The sequence below is a fragment of the Artemia franciscana genome, chromosome 1 (assembly GCF_032884065.1).
Source record: "Artemia franciscana chromosome 1, ASM3288406v1, whole genome shotgun sequence".
Taxonomy (NCBI): domain Eukaryota; kingdom Metazoa; phylum Arthropoda; class Branchiopoda; order Anostraca; family Artemiidae; genus Artemia; species Artemia franciscana.
This window is the reverse complement of record NC_088863.1, coordinates 13,625,450-13,648,861: the sequence shown is the minus strand read 5'-3', so window position 1 is coordinate 13,648,861 and position 23,412 is coordinate 13,625,450. Positions and strand designations below refer to the sequence as shown.

Below are 23,412 nucleotides of genomic sequence, written 5' to 3'. Positions count from 1 at the left end.
CTTCGTGAATTAAAAATACCTCATTTGTTTTTATGTTTCTTAGAATTAACCCTTCTCCCCCCCCCAACTCCCGCAAAGAGGTCGGATCCGTTCCAGCTATGTCAATCACGTATCTAGGACTTGTGTTTATTTTTCCCACCAAGTTTCATCCCGATCCCTCCATTCTAAGCGTTTCCCAAGATTTTAGTTCCCTCCAAAACTTCCCCAATATCAACATATCCTGTCGGGATTTCAAATTAGAGCTAAGAGACACAATATCCTTCCAAACATCAAATTGTAATAAGATCCGATCACTTCTTCGTAAGTTAAAAATAACTCATTTTTTTAATTTTTCAGAATGAACCCTCCCCCCTCTAACTCCTCCAAAGAGAGCAGATCCATTCCGGTTATTTTAATCACTTGTCTAGGACTTCTGCTTATTTTTCCCACCAAGATTCATCCCGATCCCTCCATTCTAAGCGTTTTCCAAGATTTTATGTCCCCCCCCCAGCCCCCCACCCCAATGTCACCAAATCCGATGGGTATTTAAATAAGAGCTCACTTCAGCGTGCAGAGCGAGTCCTTGAGGAGGGGGTGATTCCCCTCACATATGCAATAACATCTGTTTGTTTTAAGTCTTTATGTTACTCGTTACTTTTAGTAGGAAAAAAACTTTTTTTTTATCAGTTTACTGCCATAAGTTAGACGGAAAATATTTAAAAGTTTCTATTTTTAAGTTTCAAATTGCAAGCTAAGACTTTTAATCTCACCTTCAATCAATAACAAATTTTTGTTTATCGAAATTTTTCTTTTCTTGTTAAAAATATCCAAATATTACAAGTTTTTTTTAACTGAACTAAATGAAAATCAATTTGATACTGACTGTTTTAAAAGCTCAGTAGTCGGGCAGACTTTTAAAAGTCATCAGATTCCAAAAGATGCCTGAAAGATCTGCTTTCATACTTATGCAATCGTCACTTTCTTATGAACTTTTTGACGGGCAGCAACTCATATTTTCTGGTTCTGGTGAGACTCAAGTTTCTTGGTAACGAGATGATGCCTTTTCATTAAGTTGGTAACGTGTTTTTCGAATACTATATCAGCTCATTTAGATTTTATTTACGGAGGTGGATAGAAATGTAGGCTACTACCTACCTACTTAAATTCATTTTAGATGTTAGTTTCGTGAACAGCAAATAGGAAAACCCCAAAAACACTTTTCAAACTGATTTCTACCCCTGACTTCAATTGTCCCTTTTTTTCCCTCTTTTCCCTTTTTCCCCGTTATGGTGGTGTTCATTTTCTTTATTTCATTTTAGATGTCAGTTTTGGGATCAGTAGAAAAAAATACCCCAGAAAACATATTTCAAAGTGCTTTCTACCCCTACCCTGTATTTTTAAATTTTTTCCCCTCTTCCCCCTGTTCCCCTCGTTTTCCTTAGTACTTTTATTCTATACTGAATTTTTGGTATCAGTTTCGTGATCAGCGTATTGGAAAGCCTCAGAAAACTCAATTTGAACTATTTTCTGGGCGTGTTCGGCAGTTTTCTCAATTTTCCCCCGCGTTTCCCCATTTTCCCCTGTTTTTCGGGTACTCGCCCCAATCGGATTTATGGGGACTTTTAGTATGCAGTACAGAATTTTTTCTGATCATTTTAGTACCATTTTCGCTTATATTTCAATTTTATCCGATTTTGACCCTTTTTTTAGCTAAAAGTCCTGGACTACTACGCAAAAAAATCTAAGAGACTGAAGAAGTTCGCAAGATCTATGAAAAAAGGGGGGTAGGCAAAACGTAAAGTAACCTCAATAGAAACCAAAATACGAGCTTCAACATTTCAGAAAATTTATTTTGGAGTTTTGAAGTTCCTATCTTCAATAATATAAAATTGTGCATATTTATTTTTTGCCAGAAGAAAGATCACAGATGGGTATTTATTATTTTTTTTTCTGGGCTGATCACTTCATATCAACCCTGTATTTTTAAATTTTCTTCCCCTCTTCCCCCTGTTTCCTCCCGTTTTCCGTAGTACTTTTATTCTATACTGAATTTTATATGTCAGTTTCGTAATCAGCGCATGGGAAAGCCCCAGAAAACTCACTTTGAACTATTTTCTGGGTATGTTCGGCAGTTTTCCCAATTTCCCCATATCCCCCTGCGTTTCGGGTACTCACCCCACTCGGATTTATGGGGACTTTTTAGTATGTTGTATAGAATATTTTCTGATCATTGTAGTACCATTTTCGTTTATATTGCAATTTTGTCCGGGTTCGACCCTTTTTTTAGCTAAAAGTCCTGGACTACTACGCAAAAAAAATCTAAGAGACTGAAGATGTTCGCAAGATTTATGAAAAAAAGGGGGGTGGGTAGGCCAAAAGTAAAGTGACCTTAATAGAAACCACAGCACGAACTTCAACATTTCAGAAAATTTATTTTGGAGTTTTGAAGTTCCTACCTTCAATATTATGAAATTGTGCATATTTATTTTTTGCCAGAAGAAAGATCACAGATGGATATTTATTTTTTATATATACCCATCAGCGTATGGGAAAGCCCCAGAAAACTCACTTTGAAGCAGAAGATATTCTATCGTGAGGGATTTTTCTTTGAAAAATAAAGATTTGGTGGGTAGTTTTCCACAAACAAATTATGTACGGGGGAGTAATGGAAGAGAAGGAGATTTCTTGAAATGATTCGGAACGGTCAAAATTTAGGTAAAAAGAAACTTTTTTCAACTAAAAGTAAGAAGAATCATTAAATTTAAAAGTGAATGGAAACAATTATGTATACAAGGGGGCTGTCATAGCCTCAGGCCCTCACTCTTTGAACAAAACTGATTTTTGACTTTTTGTCATAATTAAGAAGGATTATTCAAACAAAAAGGCTGATGAATACGAATGACAAGCACTTTAAATAACTTGAAGAATTTAGACTAAAGAGCAAAGTTTGAGGCGGGGACAGCCCTCTCCGAGTATACGAAATAGTTTTTATTCGTTTTAATATTGCTCATTACTTTCAGATGAAAGAATTTGTTATTTTTTGTTTAATTGTTCAAAAGGCTAGTCATCAAGCACTATGTATTTCAAATGCTATTATTTGCTCGATTATTTGTGTAGTATCTACGTACGGTAATTTGCCTTCTTAGCATTTAAGATAGTTTGATTCAACAACCGTAAAGAGACTGTAATTATTAATATAGAGTGGATATCTTTAAAATCTTCTTAAAAAATGTTTTAATATATATATATATATATATATATATATATATATATATATATATATATATATATATATATATATATATATATATATATATTTCTTTTATGTCAGGGTCTAGTTTTAACTATTTTTCTATTAGTATTTTTTCTGCAATATTAAGCCCCAGAGCTCAGAACCTTAAATATCCCAAAATAATAATAATCCCTACATAATAATACCTTAAAGATTCACTGTTGTGGTGTTTACAGCCTCCCCCCCCCCCTTATAACTGATGGTTACTTTTGTTTATAACCATTTTGTTTAGAATACTTTCGTTCTGACGTATTAACTGAACTACTTGACTTGTTGATCCTGTCACATGATATGCGGCGTAGAGAGCGTAACTACTTCTCTCCTCCAGGTGGGCACATCTACTACTATAAGCCATGCCTCGACAGCAGCAATGTCAGCCATGCAAAGAAATTCTGTAGGCTGTCCTTCCATCTGGTCCGAGATCTACCTCTTGGGCGTGATCAACCATGAGATGAGAGGTCAAATTGTACATAATTCTACCAGGAGCTATCAAAGGCATCCAAAGGAGATAGCTAAGCTATCTGAGAGTTTGCTTGGCCATATGCGATGATAATATAACTTGGAGAGTAAAGGCAAGGAGCCCTTCATTACCCACAAAATCGTCCCATCAGAAACCCTCGATACGACGGACTTGTTTTGTATGGAAAGTGTGTATCGTGCTCAACATGGTGAACTTGAGGGGACACGTCTCGGCTGTCTAGAGCAGGACTGAGCTAAAAAATGAGTTATATATATATATATATATATATATATATATATATATATATATATATATATATATATATATATATATATATATATATATATATATATATATATATATATGCGTCTTCAAGCACCTAGAAATTTGGGTGATCTTCAGATGGCATTGAGCTTTGCTACAATAGACTTAGCTTTCATGATTCCGCTGCCCAGGTCTACGATCACGGAGCCATAATTCAAAATCACAGATCAAAGAAAGAAGAAGTTACTAACAACTTCGACACGGGCTCCAAAAACCCTAAATTAAATCCAGAAGCCTAAATGGCGCTAGCGGTTCGACCAACATTATTTTTGCTAATTTACTTTAAACCTGGCTTTTACCGCCTGCAGAAGATTAAGAGCATCTATAAGCTATTGCATGGAGTCGGCAACAAGAACAAGGTTGTCTACACAAAACAATGTTGGTCAGGACTCAATCTTTAAATAGGAGGCAAAAGGGCAATAGCTTTTCAAGGAGTCAACACTCTGATTGATGCTGAAAATCTACATACATAATAACCATAGCCCTACTGTTTTCTAGAAATCCATAGAATTACCCTAATGATACAAGGTAAGGGACTTAACTTTTCTATTGAGATTGGAATAGTTAGGCTTATTTCTTGAAACAACAGCTTCTAGGTTATACTGTCCACAACATAATTTTCAATAACGTTGTAGCCTACATCTTTGTCTACAAGGATAGTATCCTTTTTTCAGTTATTATATATTTATCGGTGTTCATATTGTTAGAAAAATCTGGGCTGCTATAATAAGGGAAATACGAAACTAGGCCTTAGTTTTCCCCACCTGAAACTGTACTTATATTTAAACTAAGAGTGAACTCATATTTTTACTATTGATTTTTTCAACAGGGAACTTCGTATAAACAATGTTGTAGAAACTAGCAGCCCCCCTCAACCAGTTATTTTCCCGAAACAAATCCAATGTGATTTTCCAGATGGCGATTTTGTTCAATATAGTTGAAAGGTCAAGAGTTTATGTCTCCGGTAATTCCGACCCTTCATTCCCCTGCACTCCTCATGGCTATGGCTGTAAATTATTCATTTTTTATATATAAGATTTTAATGTAAGGAGTGGTCGTTTAACTCCGAAAGAGCTCGTTCAATTGGAAATTCAAAGCTTCAGTGCATATTTAAGGGTTAAAAATGGCTTGCAGGTAACTTCTCCTCCCCCCTTCCACTTCCACATTTCCCCAAATACATAAAATTGAAATTTTGATTTAAGTATTTTGTTCAAAATAGTCCATAGATCATATAGCTGTTCCACCTTGGTTGAAGGAATCCCCCATAACCCGGGGAAAAGGGTTGTAAGTTATTCATCGGGGGACATATGGTTTTCATCGATGAGATGGTCCTATAATTCTTCTAATTCTGCCATTGTTTACATATATGTTATTGTGAATGATGGGCTTTTTTTACCTTTACCTTCCAAAAAGATGGAAGGCATTCAGAAGAGTCTTTGAAGAACGCTCAGGAGAGTGTTGAATAATGTGCATAAGGGTTCTCAAAAATACACAACTCAGGAATGACTGAGTATATTAATTTGGAGTTTTCAAGAAATGATAAGGGAAATGAGCAATTGACCGAAAAGACAAGATTTGCAAGCTGTTGCAAGTATTACAACTACCACCATTGCTAAAAGTACTACCATTACTATTACCGTTATCACAACTCAGCTAAACCTACTGATACTGTATATATATATATATATATATATATATATATATATATATATATATATATATATATATATATATATATATATATATATATATATATATATATATATATATATATATATATATATATATATATATATATATATATATATATATATATATATATATATATATATATACTAGCTGTTGGGGTGGCGCTTCGCGCCACCCCAACACCTAGTTGGTGGGGGCGCTTCGCGCCCCCCCCAAGCCCCCCCGCGCGCGTAAGTCGTTACGCGCCATAATAGTTACGCGCCATTGTAGTTGTGTCCCTATGTTATATAAACTTGCGAATATACAACATTCTTTGCTGTCCCATTGTCTTTGCATATAAATAGATTGTCAGGTTATCCCCCTGTTTCCCCCGGTGTCCCCGTTGTAGTTGTGTCCCTGTGTCCCGGTCGTCATTTATATTCCCTGTGTCCCGGGTCCCGGTCATCATTTGTATCCCGGTGTCCCGGTCTGTATATACATTCGTTTTTTAGTTTTGTTTTTCTCCTTTATTTTTTTCCTTTTTTTTCTTTTTTAGCTTATTTAGATTTTTAGATTTTTTAGTTTTTTTTATTAGTTTTTAGTTTTTATTTCTTTTTAGTTTTTTTGTCCCGGTCGTCATTTATATCCCCCTGTTTCCCCCGGTGTCCCCGTTGTAGTTGTGTCCCTGTGTCCCGGTCGTTATTTATTTTTTAGTTTTTTACCTTTTTTTAGTTTTTTTAGTTTTTTAGCTTTTTTATTTTTTTTATTAGTTTTTAGTTTTTTTGTAGTTTTTGCCTTTTTTTTAGTTTTTTTAGTTTTTTAGCTTTTTTATTAGTTTTTAGTTTTTTTTGTAGTTTTTGCCTTTTTTTAGTTTTTTTAGTTTTTTAGCTTTTTTATTTTTTTTATTAGTTTTTAGTTTTTTTTGTAGTTTTTGCCTTTTTTTAGTTTTTTCAGTTTTGACGTCACCTGATCCAGTTTTTTCAGGTGACGTCACCTGATCCACGATCCACAGATCCACAGACAACTTATTTTTATATATATAGATAGTTTTTTTTTTTTTACTTATGTCCTGGTCGTCATTTATACTCCCTGTGTCCCGGTGCTTTGTTGATTGCTAATCGAACATTCCTTTTGTCCTGGTCGCTTTCTCTTTGAGTGTCGTCATTTATTAGTTTTTTCCTTCTTTTTTTTTAGTTTTTTATTGGTTTTTACCTTTATTTTAGCTTATTTTTCAGTTTTTTCCTTTTTTTTAGTTTTTTTTTATTTTTTATTTTTTTTAGTTTTTTACCTTTTTTTAGTTTTTTTAGTTTTTTTAGTTTTTTAGCTTTTTTACTTTTTTTATTAGTTTTTAGTTTTTTTTTGTAGTTTTTGCCTTTTTTTAGTTTTTTCAGTTTTTTTTTTAGTTTTTTATTGGTTTTTACCTTTATAGTTTTTTTAGTTTTTTAGCTTTTTTATTTTTTTTATTAGTTTTTAGTTTTTTTTGTAGTTTTTGCCTTTTTTTAGTTTTTTCAGTTTTGACGTCACCTAATCCAGTTTTTTCAGGTGACGTCACCTGACACATCCATCCACACATCCATCCACACATCCACAGACAGACAACTTATTTTTATATATATAGATATATATATATATATTTATATATATATATATATATATATATATATATATATATATATATATATATATATATATACATATATATAATATAAAAATATATATATATATATAAATATATATATATATATATATTAAAATAAGCTGTATGTATTTTTGTTTGAGGGTTTGCATATGACGTCTGAAAAATAAAGAAGAAAAAGAAAACTAAAAAAAGAACATGTAAAAGCTATTTCTACTTTATTGGGATTCCTATCTCAGTCCTAGTCTGATCGAGAAGTCGTTCAAAGCAACTGGAATCATAAATCTGAGCGTTCCTATGAGAGTAAGCCCATCCGTAACTGATTATAACTAGTTTGAATCTGTCAAGTTGAGACACTTTGCACAAATGAAAAAGGAACAAAAAAAGAAGGCAACATCTAAAGTCACAACCACTGTCAACACTGAACTAGAAAAAATTACCGTTTCTATTACCCTTAGTCCAAGGAAATTGTTTGGCAACCACTCAAAACTACTGAAGAGATTCTTCTTGACTCAATCAAGTTGCCCGACCAACCATCAGTCTCAAGAATAGAAAAACTGAAGGAAATTGCAAGAGAGGCAGAAGTGATAACATCAAAAGGACATCTAGAGGTGCTTGAGAGGGAAGAAAATCTGGAAGCAAAAGGCAAAGGGAAGAAAAAATTTCAGACGGGAAGGGTGTGAAATCGAAAAACAAATTCTTCCCAAGAGGAAAGCAAATAGAGACTCAAGTGATAGCGAATCAAATATCAGCCTTGAACTTGGCTCTGACGAGGATGATCGGAGCATTCAAGATATTATTCAAGAAAGCGACAGTGATGGCGAGAAGACACCCGATAAGCACAAGATTGTTCCCAAGCTAAATGATTGCTACACAGTTAGATACGATGCCAGGAATGATGAACAAGGTTGGTACAAAGGAAGGGTTCTAGACTTTCCTGACGAGAAAAAAATTAAAGTCACAATACATTTACATTTTTATGCAGACAAATACACTTTTGCAGGACCAATCAAGTTAGTGGGAACTGGACCATTTGAAATCCCCCTAAATCCGTCAGGTTATTGTTTCGTACAAGGCAATCACTGGCAAGCATCAGTAGATCTTTGTTTTATGTCCATACACGTAAGCTACAACAGTTATGAGTTACTTTTTTGTATCTGAGGTCAAACTATATTTTGTGTGATGATTTTTCTTTTTAAAATACAAGCAATCAATTACATTCAGTGATTCGTGCACCTCGGCTAAGATACTTGTAACGTTTATCTATTGGTTAAGCTCAACACTGTCGGAGTTACCCCGCAGTGGCAGAAAAAAAGTATGGTCTGACCTTTTGATGCCAGTCAGTTTGAGATAAATATTGTTTGCTTATGGACTTAGAGTGATTCCTTAATGCCCATTAAAATGGTGAAATCATATTATTTTTAACTTATTGTTAAAAAGCTAGAAGGGGATGTCACACCCCCCCCCCCGCGCTTCAAGCTGGGGTTAGCCCAACATCGCGGACTGCACCGACTTTGAGACCTGGTGATGGGTCATACTCACAGTATATGTGAAAATTAGAAATTTCAATAATGTGAGAAACAGTTGTAAAAAAAAGGTCGATAGAAGATGATATGGGATACTTGAGAAAAAAAAAATCACAACAGTCAGTTAAAGAGAAAAAACATGTTAATAGTGTCGAACTTTTCCCGATTCATTCAACTATAAATTATAATATTGTTACTCCTGTGTTTAATAGTCTACACCTAGCAATAATAAAACAAAAATTACCTGAATTATTTGATGCTAGATCGTCAGGAAATGAGTATGGCTCTGTCTTTTTCTTTTTCTTCTCTTCTTCGTTTTTGGTCGTCTTTCTTTTATTCTTTGCTTCTTATGTTTCTTTATCTTCACTATCATTAAAAATCTTCCTCATTAGAGCTAATTTCAATTTTAGTTCATCAGCGCATAGATAAAATACATGTTGTAACAGATTTTTGGCTTTACATTTTCCTTTTCTTTGTAGAAAAAACGCACCATTTGAAGTATCAAAGTGTCACAGGTGGACGTTTAATTTGCGACATTTTTTCATAAGCCAAATAGCGGTCAAGTATTTCGGATCATTTTGTAATATGCTCTTTGAGTTTCAATTTAAGTCCATTCTCGATATACTTCACCTCTTAGGAAACGTAACAACTGAGCTGAAGAAAGCCTTCAGTATCAGTCTTAACGGTTTCTTCCTCACATTCAGTATTTTTCAATTGACATAAAAGGGAGCCACCGAAATACTGATCAATAACAAATAAATATGTATTGATTTGATTCTCGGCTTTGATTGGTAGTAGTTTTTGCTTAAGAACCGTCATTAGTTCAAGGAACAGCTCGTTTGCGTCTTGCTGAGCAAAGCGACCTCCTTCACCCCGTTCAGCGAATCGAGGAAACGCTGACAGTATTTGCGTAACAAGTAGCATTGGATGAGCATTATTGTTCTTGTCCAGTCTACTGTAGACATCTTTCATTGCAGATATAACACCGCTGGTTGGCTCAAAGCCAAAACCTTCACTTAAAAAAAGAGATGTATTAGCCAGAGCTCACACTACTACTACTGCAGTTACTATGGGTTTAGCCATAAGTTAATAAAATTATAAGTTAAAATCGTGATTTCCTTAAGAGGAAATATTTTTGATACCACATCAATGCTTTTGTGGCAGATTTTCATGGCGGTGAAAATTTTTATTTATTGAAGTAAGGTAAAACAAAAAGGGGAGAGAAATAAGACATTACATTTTGAAATCCCTACCGGCGGTGCTGATCTCCGTCTCATGGCCTTACAGCCAGGAAACATTGGGGTCATACATCTGGTGCTTCCGCACACCCTTCCTGTACCTTCCCCAGATTTCTCTAGGTACCCATTAATTTTGTGGTACCAGGGTGATTTCCATAAAAAAAATATTTTCAATGGCACATCAATATATATTTGTGGCAGATTCTGACGGCGGTGAAAAATATATTATTACACTAGCTACCTAGATAAATTTTAGGTCTATTCGCATCTGATACCAACAACTTCAAAGATACTAAAAGCAAAACTAATTACTTAAAAATGACAATGTTTTTCATTCGTAAGAATTGAAACGATAAAAAATGTCGATTCCCCTGACAATCAAACCTTAAAAGGAAAGGCACGGTTTTAAGCTACTTATAGCTTACACTTTTCACCCATGTTTTTTTTTTTTTTTTTTTTTTTTTTTTTTTTTTTTTTTTTTTTTTTTTTTTTTTTTTTTATATATTAGCGCCCTCTACTTTTCCAAACAATATAACTGTATAGGGAGGTCTTTGGTACTAATTATTGAATTCGCGATTTTTACATATTTCTAGAACATAAATCGCTGAATAAACTTCCATTTGACCAATTTAAGAATCCGGTTTTAAAAATAACTGTCCTTGATCCTATATAATTATTAATAAGGCTTAACAAACACACTAGGCTAATCAATTTCAACTATCTATTACTATTGCTTGCAATATTTTTTCTCAAGCTTTTATGATAATAAATCTTTTTTTTGTATTACTTTTTAGTTTTGAAACAGATTGCTACACATTATCTAGCCCTCTATTAATTTCTATTCTTTGACTTTTTAGTTCTCAAATTTTTGTAGCTTGAACCTATGATTGACCGGTGTTTTCCAACTTCAGCATATTTTAAAAATATCGTCAAAACTAAATATTTTTTTTTCAGTAAGAGGGCCTTAATCACGGGAGAAACAGATATCATTGTTTTTATGAGAAAAATCATGGCTGTGCAATCCCTAAACTAGGCTAAATAATAATTTTACAGGATCGATTGTACCCAACTTATACAACAGGGAAAATTGGCATTTGTAGATGACGCGCTCAACAAGACGTTAGTTAATGACGGTCAACATTAAAAAAGAGTTTCTGACAAAATATAATAAGATCCACGTAAGATTTCATAAGAAACCTTTGAATATATAAATATATTCAAAATAGAATAAATTATACTGATCTTCCAGGGCTATTGACGGCGTTCAGGGCAGCAAAAATTGATAAACATTTCAGCTTCCAGGTCTTTTTACAGGGGCAGGTATTGAGCCTATCGCCCAATTCTGCGCCAGCTCAGATGGAGCCCGGGCCCCACATTGCTAAGCAGAGATCAATCTACTTACTACCCCAGGATATATACTTACCGAATATAGTTAAAATGTAAAGAGTGGTTTCAAATCTTTCATTTTCTGTATTGAATTACAAACTAGGCTAATAACCTTTTCAAACTTTCCATTATAATTTTGTTTTTCTGGACAACTTCAGCTGCAAGTTCTGGAAACGGCAAAATTACATAACTGTTCACTCACGGCGAAACAGTTAAAATCCAAAAAGTATTTACAACCTTGTAATTACAATTTTCTTCAATTTTTGAAGGTGGAATTTCGGTATTGTATTTCAATGATTCCGTTCAGAAGATTAAGTGAGACACAAAACTTCTACAATAGCGGACATCCTAGTCTTATGCTTTGTATCATGATTTTGGATGTTTATTTCAATGTGACTTTTCTTTTCGTCTTTTCTTTGGCATACCGTTAGTGCTGTTATCTTTTTTAGTTTTCTTTTTTGGTCATGTTAGCTTCTTTTATTTATATAATTTTCCCCCTTGACAAAGGTTTCTGAATGAGAAGTTGAAATATTAAGATTTTTTTTGTATCTAAAGTTTTTTTTTGCCCATTGTCTTGTTTAAAATGCTATACCAATTTCTATATATTTTTTGACTTGTTTAAGTTCTTTTTATGTGGTTTATTTTGCAATGTTTTGTAGAGCCTTGTATTGCCTGACTTGAGTCAATTAATGCTGATATTTTTTGTTTTTATTTTGTTTTTTCATCCAGGCGCAAGACAATATCCAAGATTTTGTATGAGGGGGAGGGGGGTTAATTAACAAAGACATTACAAATCTAATCCAAATTTGTACATATGCACTTATGATACTATTTTACAAGCCCAACAAGCATTTCGACAAAGAAGTCAAAACAGATGATCCACCCCCTAGATATGGCCCTGTTCAGGTGCAACAAACTAATAGATTCTCACATTTTAGAGCAAAATTCATAAACAATTGAACTTAGTAAATCCTACAAAATACTATCCGAATTCTTGATCGAATAATATTTTATCACGCCGCATCTTAATTGCTGTAGCGGGTTGTTTTAACAGGTGAATATGGTTATATTGTTCTTTATTTTTGGGGGTAATAATATGAATAAGGCAGATGGCGCTAATAACTGAATTAACCAATTCAATATTACAATTAATTAAAGAAACAAGAACATACCTCGTGAAATCAACAATGCTATTCTTTAGCTCAGGTTCATTCTTCCAGCACTGGACACTGGTATTGATATAGCTCGTATTTCCCAAATTCTCTAAACCACCAGGCATGTCCATTGCAGAAGCTAATTCAGCTTCACTCATATCCTCCATAAACAATGGCTTCTTTGCTGGTTCTGTGGCAATGTCTTCTTCTTTGGTACCTATTAGCATTACTATAATACCATCTTTAATAGTCAACCTAAAATTCAAGATATATATTTATGATAAGTTGAATAATACAACAGTTATTAGCAACTAAGAGGATACACGCTGGACAACCTAGTACCAATAATATTTTCTTTAGCACCCACAAATACTACCATAGCACTGTTTTTTTCTTCTTTGGTACCTATAAGCATTACCATAATACCATCATTACTAGTCATCCTAAAATTTAAGAAATATATTTATGACAAGTTGAATAATACTATAGTTATTAGCAACTAAGTAGATACACGCTGGACAACCCAGTACCAAAATATTTTCTTCAGCCCCCACAAATACTGCCATAGCACTGTTTTTCATAATCAGCCCACAATTTAAAATTATGTTCATAATAGGTTGGATAATATGATAGTTCTTATCAACTCAGAGGATGTATACTGAACAACTCTGCACCAATAAAATCTTCCTCAGCACAATCACAAATATTAACATAACACTGTCTTTAACAGTTACTATAAAGTACATTTAGATATTTTACAATTCATGAGCTAAGCCACCAAACATGGATACATTTCCTAATATATTGTGTAAGCTGTTGTCTTCATAGTGCTTCTAGTGCATTCCTCTTTCCTTTTCCTTTCAAAACTGTTTGAGCTGTGAAAAAGTGGTGACAGACTACAACAACTTTTTTTGCTATTTATGTAGATAATCTGCCTATAGGATTGAATCTACCTCCAGATGGGTTGAATTATTAAAATTATGAATCACAACTCTTGTTATTAAAACTGTATAAACCTTGTTCAATATAGGATAGGTCTATAGACTGTTTTGATGTGTTAGCTAAGATCAAACAAAAACATATTTGAAGTGCATAAATATACAACATTTAATAATGAGTCCATTATTGGTATACCATCAACACCCACAGCAGTACCACCTTTTAATTTCTTAAATACCAATTTAATGTCTTGGCCATTCACATCACCCACTAAATCATAATCGTGTTCCCTCATAGGATAAATAACTGTCTCTTGGGTGTGCGCTATCTCCTGAAGATCTACACAATCACCTTCTGCTTTTTTAGGTAATCAGGCCTTGAATCAGCTTCCGGAACAACCTGGGTATTAACATTTCCCTTTCCACTATCATTCCTTATATAGCCCCAAAACTCCTTAAAAATTTTTTTTCCTAAAATCATCACCAATATCTAGTTTTTTCTTATTCTCATACTCTTCTTTTTCCCATTTTATTAAACTTTCATATTCTCTTCTTTTATCTTTATATTTAGCCAATTCAAATTTTGATCTTCCCTGCTTTCAAATTCATTCAATCAATTCAATAAATATATCACTTCCTCTTTCATTAACTTGCAATCCAAATCAAAGTATGGCTCATTCTTTCTAAAAAAAATTTTGGCAGGCCACACGATTCTGCACAACTGCTCATTTATTTCATTTAACTGCATAATTACACCATGTGCATCTTTTTCATTGTCCTCTAACGCTTTCAACTAATATTTTTTTTTTGGCAGGCCACACGATTCTGCACAACTGCTCATTTATTTCATTTAACTGCATAATTACACCATGTGCATCTTTTTCATTGTCCTCTAACGCTTTCAACTAATTTTTTTTGGCAGGCCACACGATTCTGCACAACTGCTCATTTATTTCATTTAACTGCATAATTACACCATGTGCATCTTTTTCATTGTCCTCTAACGCTTTCAACTAATTTTTTTTTTGGCAGGCCACACGATTCTGCACAACTGCTCATTTATTTCATTTAACTGCATAATTACACCATGTGCATCTTTTTCATTGTCCTCTAACGCTTTCAACTTATTTTTTACATGCGATTCCAAGAGCTGCCTTTCAAAAGGCTCAATATCTTTATCTGTTAAATCATTTCTAATTCGTTTTTCTAAACTCCACATTGTAGAAATTTCTTACTTGTAGGACGCGGTCCTGAAACTGCCCAACCTTCACCTGAAGCTTAATAGCTCTATGATAAGATCCAACTAAAGCTAATGTTCCCATATTAATTGATTCAGGTACAAATTGCGTTTTAATTAGCGCATAATCTACAACACTTGGAGTTGGTCCCGAAAGGCAAGTAAACTCGCCCCTACCCTTATCATTCCCAAACCTACCGTTTGCAATCATCAGACCATGTTTCCCACAAAGCGCCAGGAGCTTTCTTCCCCGTACATTTATTTTTGTTTTTTCATCCTTGTTACTTTGTGGTATTCTACAACAAATTGGGACAAAATCACCTAAATCTGGGATCAACACATCTAAGATCTCAGCCTCCATGCCGGTATGTGCATTAAAATCCCCCATCAACACGCACTCCAGATCTCTCTAACTTTCTTGTATTAACGATAATTCTTCTTCTATAAATTCCCAAGTATTTTCTCAATTGTCCATTCCGTGGAGGCAAATTAATAGCTTTGGGAGTAAACCCAAAATTAATTGCTTTCCGTGTTCAAAACAAATATACAGTCAAAGCAAGTTTCAGATCTACTATTAATTATCTCACAACTTTCAATAGCAGGTGCTTTGACCAAACCCGAAATGCCACCCTAATGTTTATTAGTTCTTGATACATTACGCATGATCTGTTCTACCAAATACCCAGGGAGAAGTGACATGTTACAGCTTATTTGAAACAAACTTCGTTTGTTATCTTTCCAGTCTTGTTGGTTTAAAACCAAAACCTGTCATCGGATCTCAAATTACAATTTAGAAGTCTTTTCAAGTTTCAAAAAAAAACTTGGGTTTGTTTATTTTAAGTTTAATACTATTTAAGGCTTGCTGGGGGGAGGGGTTGCAAAAAGAAACCTTAAAAAAAAACAAATCAAAACTACGTTTATATATTTTTAATATGTCTTTTTGTGTTGGAGAAATGTTTGGGTGGGAGGAGGAGGGGTATAATCCCTTCATCTTGCTTTATGGATTCAGTATATGAAAGCGGCTGTCTCCTCATCAACGCCCCAATTCCTTATGGTAAAGTTTAACTCTTTGTCACAGTTCTAGTTTTTAAAACAATAGAAAACAAGCGTAAAGAGCAGGGCGTTGAGGAGGAGACAGCCCCTTTTATATACAGAATCATTTCTATTTGTTTTAAGTTGTAGTGTTGGTCCTTACTTTCAGGGAGATTTTTTTTTTTTTTATTTAATTTCTGAACGCATTATTATTAATGTATGTTTTGATTTTGGCTCATCATAAATGAATAATTAAAACGAAATTTATATATTTTTTTTTTGGCTAAATTGTTTTTCCAAACTTTTGATTGGGACAATTTTGATCAAAAAGGGGCGGGGAGGTGGCCTAATTTCCCTCCAATTTTTTGGTTACTTAAAAAGTAACAAAAAATTTTATTTTTAAACAAAGCAGGAAAATCCAGCATCCTCTTTTTGGAAATGCTCTTCCCCGTGATAAATTCATCCAATAGAAAGATCCTCCCAAGTATCCCCCTCTGCCCAACCATAAAACATTTTATGCATAAAATGTTTGATCTCACATGTTTTATACTTTAAACATCTTTTTGTGTTGGAGAAACATTTTTTGGAGGGAGAGGGAGGGGACCTCATTGTGGTTCCTGGGTTCGGTCTTGCTATTATTGATAGCCTATATTTTCATGGCACTTGGTTTTAACCAAGTGACATAGCAATCACAAATTATGTTGGTCTGTCCTGGTTTTGCTACTTTAGGCACTTCCAGGTAAATTAGGACAATGAAATTTGACAGGCGTATCAGGGATCAGACCAAATTAAATTAAAAATAGTCATTTTCCCGATTTGACCATTTAGAGGGAGTGGGGGGCTGGTTAATTTGTAAAAAAAAAAAAGAAGTATTTTTAACTTACAAATATGTGAAGGGATCTTAGTGAAATTTGATGTTTTGAAGGATATCGTTTCTCAGAGCTCTTATTTTAAATCCTGACCAGATCTGGTGATGTTGGGGGGGGGATAGAGAGAGTAACCTAAAATCTTGGAAAATGCCTAGTGTGGAGAGTTTGGGGTGAAACTTGGTGGGAAAAGTAAGCAAAAGTCCTAGATACGTTATTGACATAACCGGAACGGATCTGCTCTGTTTGGGGGAGTTGGGAGGGAGGGTTAATTCTGAAAATTAGAAAAAATGAGGTATTTTTAACTTACAAAGGAGTGATCAGATCTTAATGAAATTTGATATTTGTAAAGATATCATGTCTTGGAGCTCTTATTTCAAATACTGACTGGATCCCGTGAAGGGGAAGTTGGGGGGGGCGGAACCTAAAATCTTGGAAAATGCTTAGAGTGGAGGGATCGGGATGAAACTTGGTCGGAAAAATAAGCACAAGTCCTAGATACAGGATTGAATTAACTGGAACAGATCTGCTCTCTTTGGGGGAGGGTTAATTCTAAAAAATTAGGAAAAATTTGGTATTTTTAACTTCCAAAAGAGTGATTGTATCTTAATGAAATTTCATATTTAGAAGGACCACATAACTCAGATCTCTTATTTTAAATCCTGACTGGATCCAGTGTCATTAGGGGAGGGGGGCAGAAAATCTTGGAAAATGCTAAAAGCAGAGAGATCAGGATGAAACTTGGTGGAAAGAATAAACACAAGTCCAAGATAGGTGACTGACATAACTGGACCGGATCCACTCTCTTTGGTGGAGTTATGTGGGGGGGAGTAATTTGGAAAAATTAGAAAAAGGGAGGTATTTGTAACTTACAAACGAGTGATCAAATCTTAATGAAATTTGATATCTAGAAGGATCTTGTGCATTAGAACTCTCATTTTAAATCCCAACCAGATCTGGTGACATTGAAGGGAGTTGGAGGGGGAAACCGGAATTCTTGGAAAACATGGAAATTGAGGTATCTTACAAATGGATGATTGGATCTTAATGAAACTTGCTATATAGAAGAATCTTATGTCTCAGATACTCAATTTTCAATTAGAATAGGGGCTTCAATTAGGGGCTGTTCCATCCTCAACGCCCTGCTCTTTACACTAAAGTTTTTTTCACTGTTTTAAAAAGTAGAGTTGAGAGAAAGTCAAACTTCTGAAGTTCATTCATGTAAGCCTCTTTGCCTCAAAGCAGCTCAGTCTTCAAATGAGAACTACATCTTTCAATCTGAACAGGGGTGGATCCAAGGAGGGCACAGAGGTGCACCCCCCCTCCCAATGACATGGTGTTGGATTTGTAATTGGTACTGCTTGCTCTGGTTTGGATCTGGATGAAAGTGATTTTTTTTTAATTGATTTTTAATAGTTGAGCTTTTCATAAATTTGTCAATATTAAGATAAGTTTATCAACAGAATCTGTTTGTATTACCGCAAAAGCCAACTGCAAGGCAAAAATCTTCATTTCATAATAACAAGGAGGAAAATTTAAAATCCTATCTTCTTTAGGCTGTCAAAATGATATTTCAGGATTGTGCTGTCACAATGGGACTGAAAAGCAAAATATTCACTTCTTTTTACTGTCAAAACTTTGTTTTTGAATCTTGCTATGACACTGAGGCAAAAAAAAATTTGGTAGGCCTATCATTACTTTTTTAGCAGTGTTTTGGTTTTTTGTGTTGTTTTTTTTTTGTGAAGAGGGATGGCTTTTACAACATAGCCTAGATGTTTTTTGGGGATTTGTATAATAGAAAGTAAATGTATGAGAAGTACAAAAATATTAATTTAAGTTTTGAATTTTTGTGAGGAACTAGTGGCCACTTTACTGCCTATTTTCATCCAATTAAAGCCCTGCATTATATGACATATCATCTCATCTTTTCATTGTAAAACATTAAAATAAAGGCAAAACTCTTTAGCACTTTAGACCATTTCCACTACCTACCTACAACGCATAATTGTTGATGTTATTTTTAAATTGTGGGTATTTCTTTGTTTGCAAGTTTATCTAAGCAGCCTATTATACACTCCCCCCCCAAAGAGAATTCTGGATCCACTATTTTCTCTCTGAAAAACCAATTTAAAATAACAAATCTCAAGACATTAAACCGTCTAATTACAAGACAAAGAGCCTGAGATCTCAGCAGAGAATGTCTAAACAGGTTTTTTGGAAGTGTCCAAGATAAAGAAAGCCTCTGTCTCAGATTGTGTATTATTGCATAATATCTTTGTCAATAAGAGAATATGTCCCAGTATTAGCTGAACTGACAGCTATTGCTAAATTCAAAAATAGGTAGAACTGTATAAGCAAAACTATTCAAATTAATAACCCACCTGTTCAGAAAACAGAGGCAATTCTAACTCTGAAAAAATCAAGTTTCTAGGTGGTAGGCTATAATAGATCACTTATAATAGATTAAATGTCAAAAAGTGTGAAGAGTGAATGAAGTGTCCCAGTACTGGTTGCTTTACCCTAAGCCTACATCAAAATAGAATAACTGGTATTTCCAAAGAGGTTCTTGTAGGCCTAGGACAATAAATTAATAATTTCAAGTGTTTCTTAAACAATTTTAATAATAACCATATTGATTTAAAGCTTAAATTTTTAGCTTTCTGATAGGCCTATATACAACTTGCACTGCCTAAATTCATGGCTTCATCTGAGGGGAGAGGTGGGTAATTTTCATCTATTGAATTCAGAATTTAAAATTAATTTGATGTCGGGACTGTAGCAACGAATCTATTTTGAGTATGGTAGATACAAATTTGATGCTGACTGTATTAACTATTATGGGGGGCTAGAGTTGTGACATATGGTGGCTGTCTTGCCAGATTTAATCATGGTTTCTGCTGTTTAACCTGATACTGTATAGCATGAGACACAGGTACAACTTGTGGAATAAATGTTGTATATATGGGGGCCTGCCCTTGCTCATTATTTGGACCAACTACATTTGGCCTCACCATCACTCCAGGATATGATGAGGATCCCAATTTACCTGCATCCCTGGTAAAACACATCGCTATACCCAGAGAAAACAAAAATATCAAACCATTAAATCAAAAATGATAGACCATGCTGAGTTGTTTTCTTAAATTCCTTTCTAATCTAGACAAGTAGGCTATGAATTTAAATATTTGAGCCTGGTACAGCGCTACCTATTTTAAGTTTGTTGATAGCTAACGGTTCAGCCGAAAGATTGGTTACAAAATATAAATAATCAGCTGAAAACGTGCAAAGCCCTTGCAGAAGAAATATAAAGGCAATGCAAAAATAATGAAATTTGCCATTATTCTAGTATTAATTCCAGCCGATCAGTGCTGTTAAAAATACTCTTGAAAGTTGTTATTAAAATTTTGCGATAGACTATGGATATGGAATTTGATAAAGCTACAAAACTAACATTAGAGGAGCTAATTCTGGATGGATATTTTATGGAAAGGATTTTCCATGGGGAGGGAACTTTTGAAAGGAACTTATTCCTTTTTTTTAATCTTATTTTGTGAAAAAAAAAATGAAGCTAATTTACTACCAAATCAAACAAACACAATGAAATACAAAGGAATGTGCAAATGCTTTTTCAATTATATGGCTCTTTATGAATTAATTTTTGCAATATCCTTGTTTTGTGATAGCACTTTTTCCTTCAAAAATTCAACCTATTAATTCAAGACTGATTACAAAGAAGGCGATTTTTCTTTCTTTTCGTTTTGATGGATTGACACCATATAAGTTTATTAAGAACAATCGATTGAACAAATTCTTTAGCATTTTTCCAAAGTTATACTGATTTTTGCACATTATTTGAATGGCCCATATGTTAAGATACGATCGCGCCTATGACGTAATTCAAACGAAATAATTGCAAAATTAAGGATCTAAATGATTTTCACCACAGTAATGAATCATCATATTTTTTTTCTGGGGGGATTTAAGCATTAAGTAAAAAAAACGTTAGCTGGCCTTCTCCAGAAAAAAATACACTCCCGTTTTCTAAAAAAACGACTATTGCTCTATTGAAGAGAGTAGAGTAGATATATGGGTTAAAATATGGTTACGCAGTCTTTGGTAGCTGAGTGCCTAATAAAAAAAAAGCTTAGGTGAAAAATAAGCAAACAACAAGCTATCATTATGTGTGACAAAGAGTTGTAGCTTTTTGATACAGAGCTGTAGCTTTCTTTTGACGATGCTGTTGTCTTTACGAACCAATAGATTTTTTGAATTTCTACGGGCAAAAAGCTTTATCATATTTATCTAATTATTTTTGCTTGTTTAATTTTCACAATTCAACTCGGCAACACTGACAAAAATGTGTTTGTCGTAGTAGCCATTTTCACGAGGATGCAAGCTCGATAAAAATCTTGCATCTACATGAATTTGTGCTAGCATGCTGGATTTGTCCAATGAGAGTATGTTTTTGCTTTCATCCTTCTCTGTCTTATTTCTTGTTGAACTTGATAAAGAGCCTTAGTTCAACTCTGCCTTTATACCACAGCACAATCAAAAATACTCTGCGCACGGTTGCCGCCAGGTGGAAAAAAAAAAAACACTTGATTTTATTGATCAATTAGGGATTTTCTTCAACCGTCCTTGCCTGATTTTCAACTGGTCAACCTTACAGCTGCCATTATGAAGAAGTTTGGTTCACCTAGTTCAGTTACAACGAATGTCGTGACCAAGAGGTTAGTTGGATTTTACTGATTTCGATAGTGTTTAGGTGAAAACCTAGGACCCCCTCCCATCTTCTATATTTAACAAAATTTCGGTACCAGATTATATTAATCACTAATTCTATAGTCTGTGAAGAAGTAGGCTCACAAGTAAAACAATGTTTTGTTTTTTTTTTGTTGGCAAAAATGAATATCGTCTTTATATTTTAATGATGGGGGGGGGGGAAATGTGATAATTACCGTATCATTGAAACAACTCAGCAATAAGTAAAGCAAGGCTGACGTAGAGTAAATTGCAGCAATGTATTTTGGTCTTGTATGTCACAGAAAGATATTATTTGACACCCCCTTCCTTTCTGGTAACTATAGTTTGTTTTTGAAAACTCAGGTTTTGTGTTCCTCATCCTTTGTTCAGCCAGTCAAGCAAAAGTAAAAGCAAACTAATTCAGTCTAGATCAGACATTACCGTTTTGCACATAAAAGAACACAAAACAGCACTTAGAAAGAAGAGAGAAAAAACAAAATAATACAAATGTTGAACAAAAAATATATAAAAGGTCATGAATTGACCAGAAACACCTGATTGGAGCAGTCTCAGTTTTGCGTACCAAAATACGGCCTTGATCAGACCACACGCTGCGACTTCCAAACTTATTTCTTGAAGCGCTCAGAAAATCGTGTTTACGTTTCGTAAGGTTCTAAGCTACAAACAACCCTGAACCAGTAAGCTGCTTCTTCGCTTTAAACACATGGCGTGCTATTTCTTTTGATCGAAACTGGACGAGAACAGGGGCAAAATTATCTGGTCTTTGAGCATTATTTAATCCAACTCTAAATCGACGAACACTATGTCTGAATCCTTAATATTAGTTCTACCCATCTTGACAACAATGCACGCTTTCCCCAACACTCAGAGAAGGAATCTGCTTTACACCATTAAACAACAGGGGAATATAAAGATAAATATAAACTAAAAAAAAAACTAATCTGTTTATGCTTGAATTATGCAGATTTATCTTAGTTTTGACAAGATTTTGAAAGAAACTGAATTTCAGCTGGGGGGGGGGGGCAAACTGGGGTCTGTTTGGTCTTATTTGGGGAATGTTTGCTCTTTTTTATATTTGGTCTTTTATATTAATCAATGTTGTGAAAATGGAATTAAACAATAAAAATGGAATTAAAACAATGTAGCCAACCATGTAAGGCTATGTTCAGCTCTCCCCTGGAATATTTAGGGCTCCAATCAAATTAAAAATAGGTACACACATGTGGCTGTTCTTAAACTTAGACATAATCCTTGATTACAATAGAAAAAATAAAACTAAACCTTAGAAATAATGCAGGAATACGAAACTAACAGAAACTTTATTAGAAGAGTACTTATCAGCGGAATAAAATAGAGCTGAACAAAAGGAACATGACAATAATTAATACTGATAAATAATCTAATCTAAACATTGGCAAATTTTTGGTTTTTTTCTAAGAAATTTTCGGTTTCAGGGGATTTTTTCGATTGAGTATTATCACTGTCACAACACTTTTGAACAACTGGTATTAGGAAACTGAAGATCGCAGACAAACCCAAAAACCCTCCAGCTACATAAAACGGAATGTCGTATGAACCCGTTGTGTCGTACAGAAAGCCAGCAATGGGTGGGCCAACTATGGCAGCGAGACCACGGAAAATGCAAATTATCCCAAAACATTTCGTCAGTTCATCGATACCAAACAAGTCGACGAGGACAATTGATGTTAGTGCGATAAAAGCGGCTGAAAAAAAAGAAGAAAAATTCAATTCATATACAAAAAGAAAAAAATAGGCATAATATTATTAGATAAGAAAGAAGCAGTTCTCCTACTGCTACTACTACTTTGATTATTGAGAACTTACATCAGTGAGTCCAACACAGCTATTTAAGCTCCTTCTTCACCCCCAAAATATAAGTATGCAACAGTAG

The 23,412-nt window shown here is 34.2% G+C and overlaps 2 protein-coding genes across 6 annotated transcripts in view; both read right to left on the bottom strand.

The window, feature by feature from the left end:
• LOC136026059 (uncharacterized) overlaps positions 1-19,926 on the bottom strand; it is a 64,395-nt gene extending 44,469 nt beyond the window's left edge. For 2 of the 4 annotated variants that reach the window (XM_065702246.1, XM_065702277.1), the window contains exons 1-3: positions 19,837-19,926; positions 12,682-12,918; positions 9,130-9,900 (exon numbers count right to left, since the gene is read on the bottom strand). The gene's annotated coding sequence lies outside the window, so the exon portion shown is untranslated. Of the gene's footprint in view, positions 1-749; positions 1,276-9,129; positions 9,901-12,681; positions 12,919-19,836 lie in introns of those variants that run through there. The other 2 variants (XM_065702255.1, XM_065702263.1) reach the window with 2 other exon arrangements.
• Positions 19,927-22,800: 2,874 nt separating this feature from the next.
• Positions 22,801-23,412, bottom strand: part of LOC136025989 (monocarboxylate transporter 14-like) — an 88,436-nt gene continuing 87,824 nt past the window's right edge. For both annotated transcript variants that reach the window (XM_065702132.1, XM_065702141.1), the window contains exon 14: positions 22,801-23,224. In XM_065702132.1, coding sequence (XP_065558204.1) covers positions 22,905-23,224 — 320 coding nt within the window. In that variant the 3' untranslated portion in view covers positions 22,801-22,904. The remainder of the gene's footprint in view (positions 23,225-23,412) is intronic.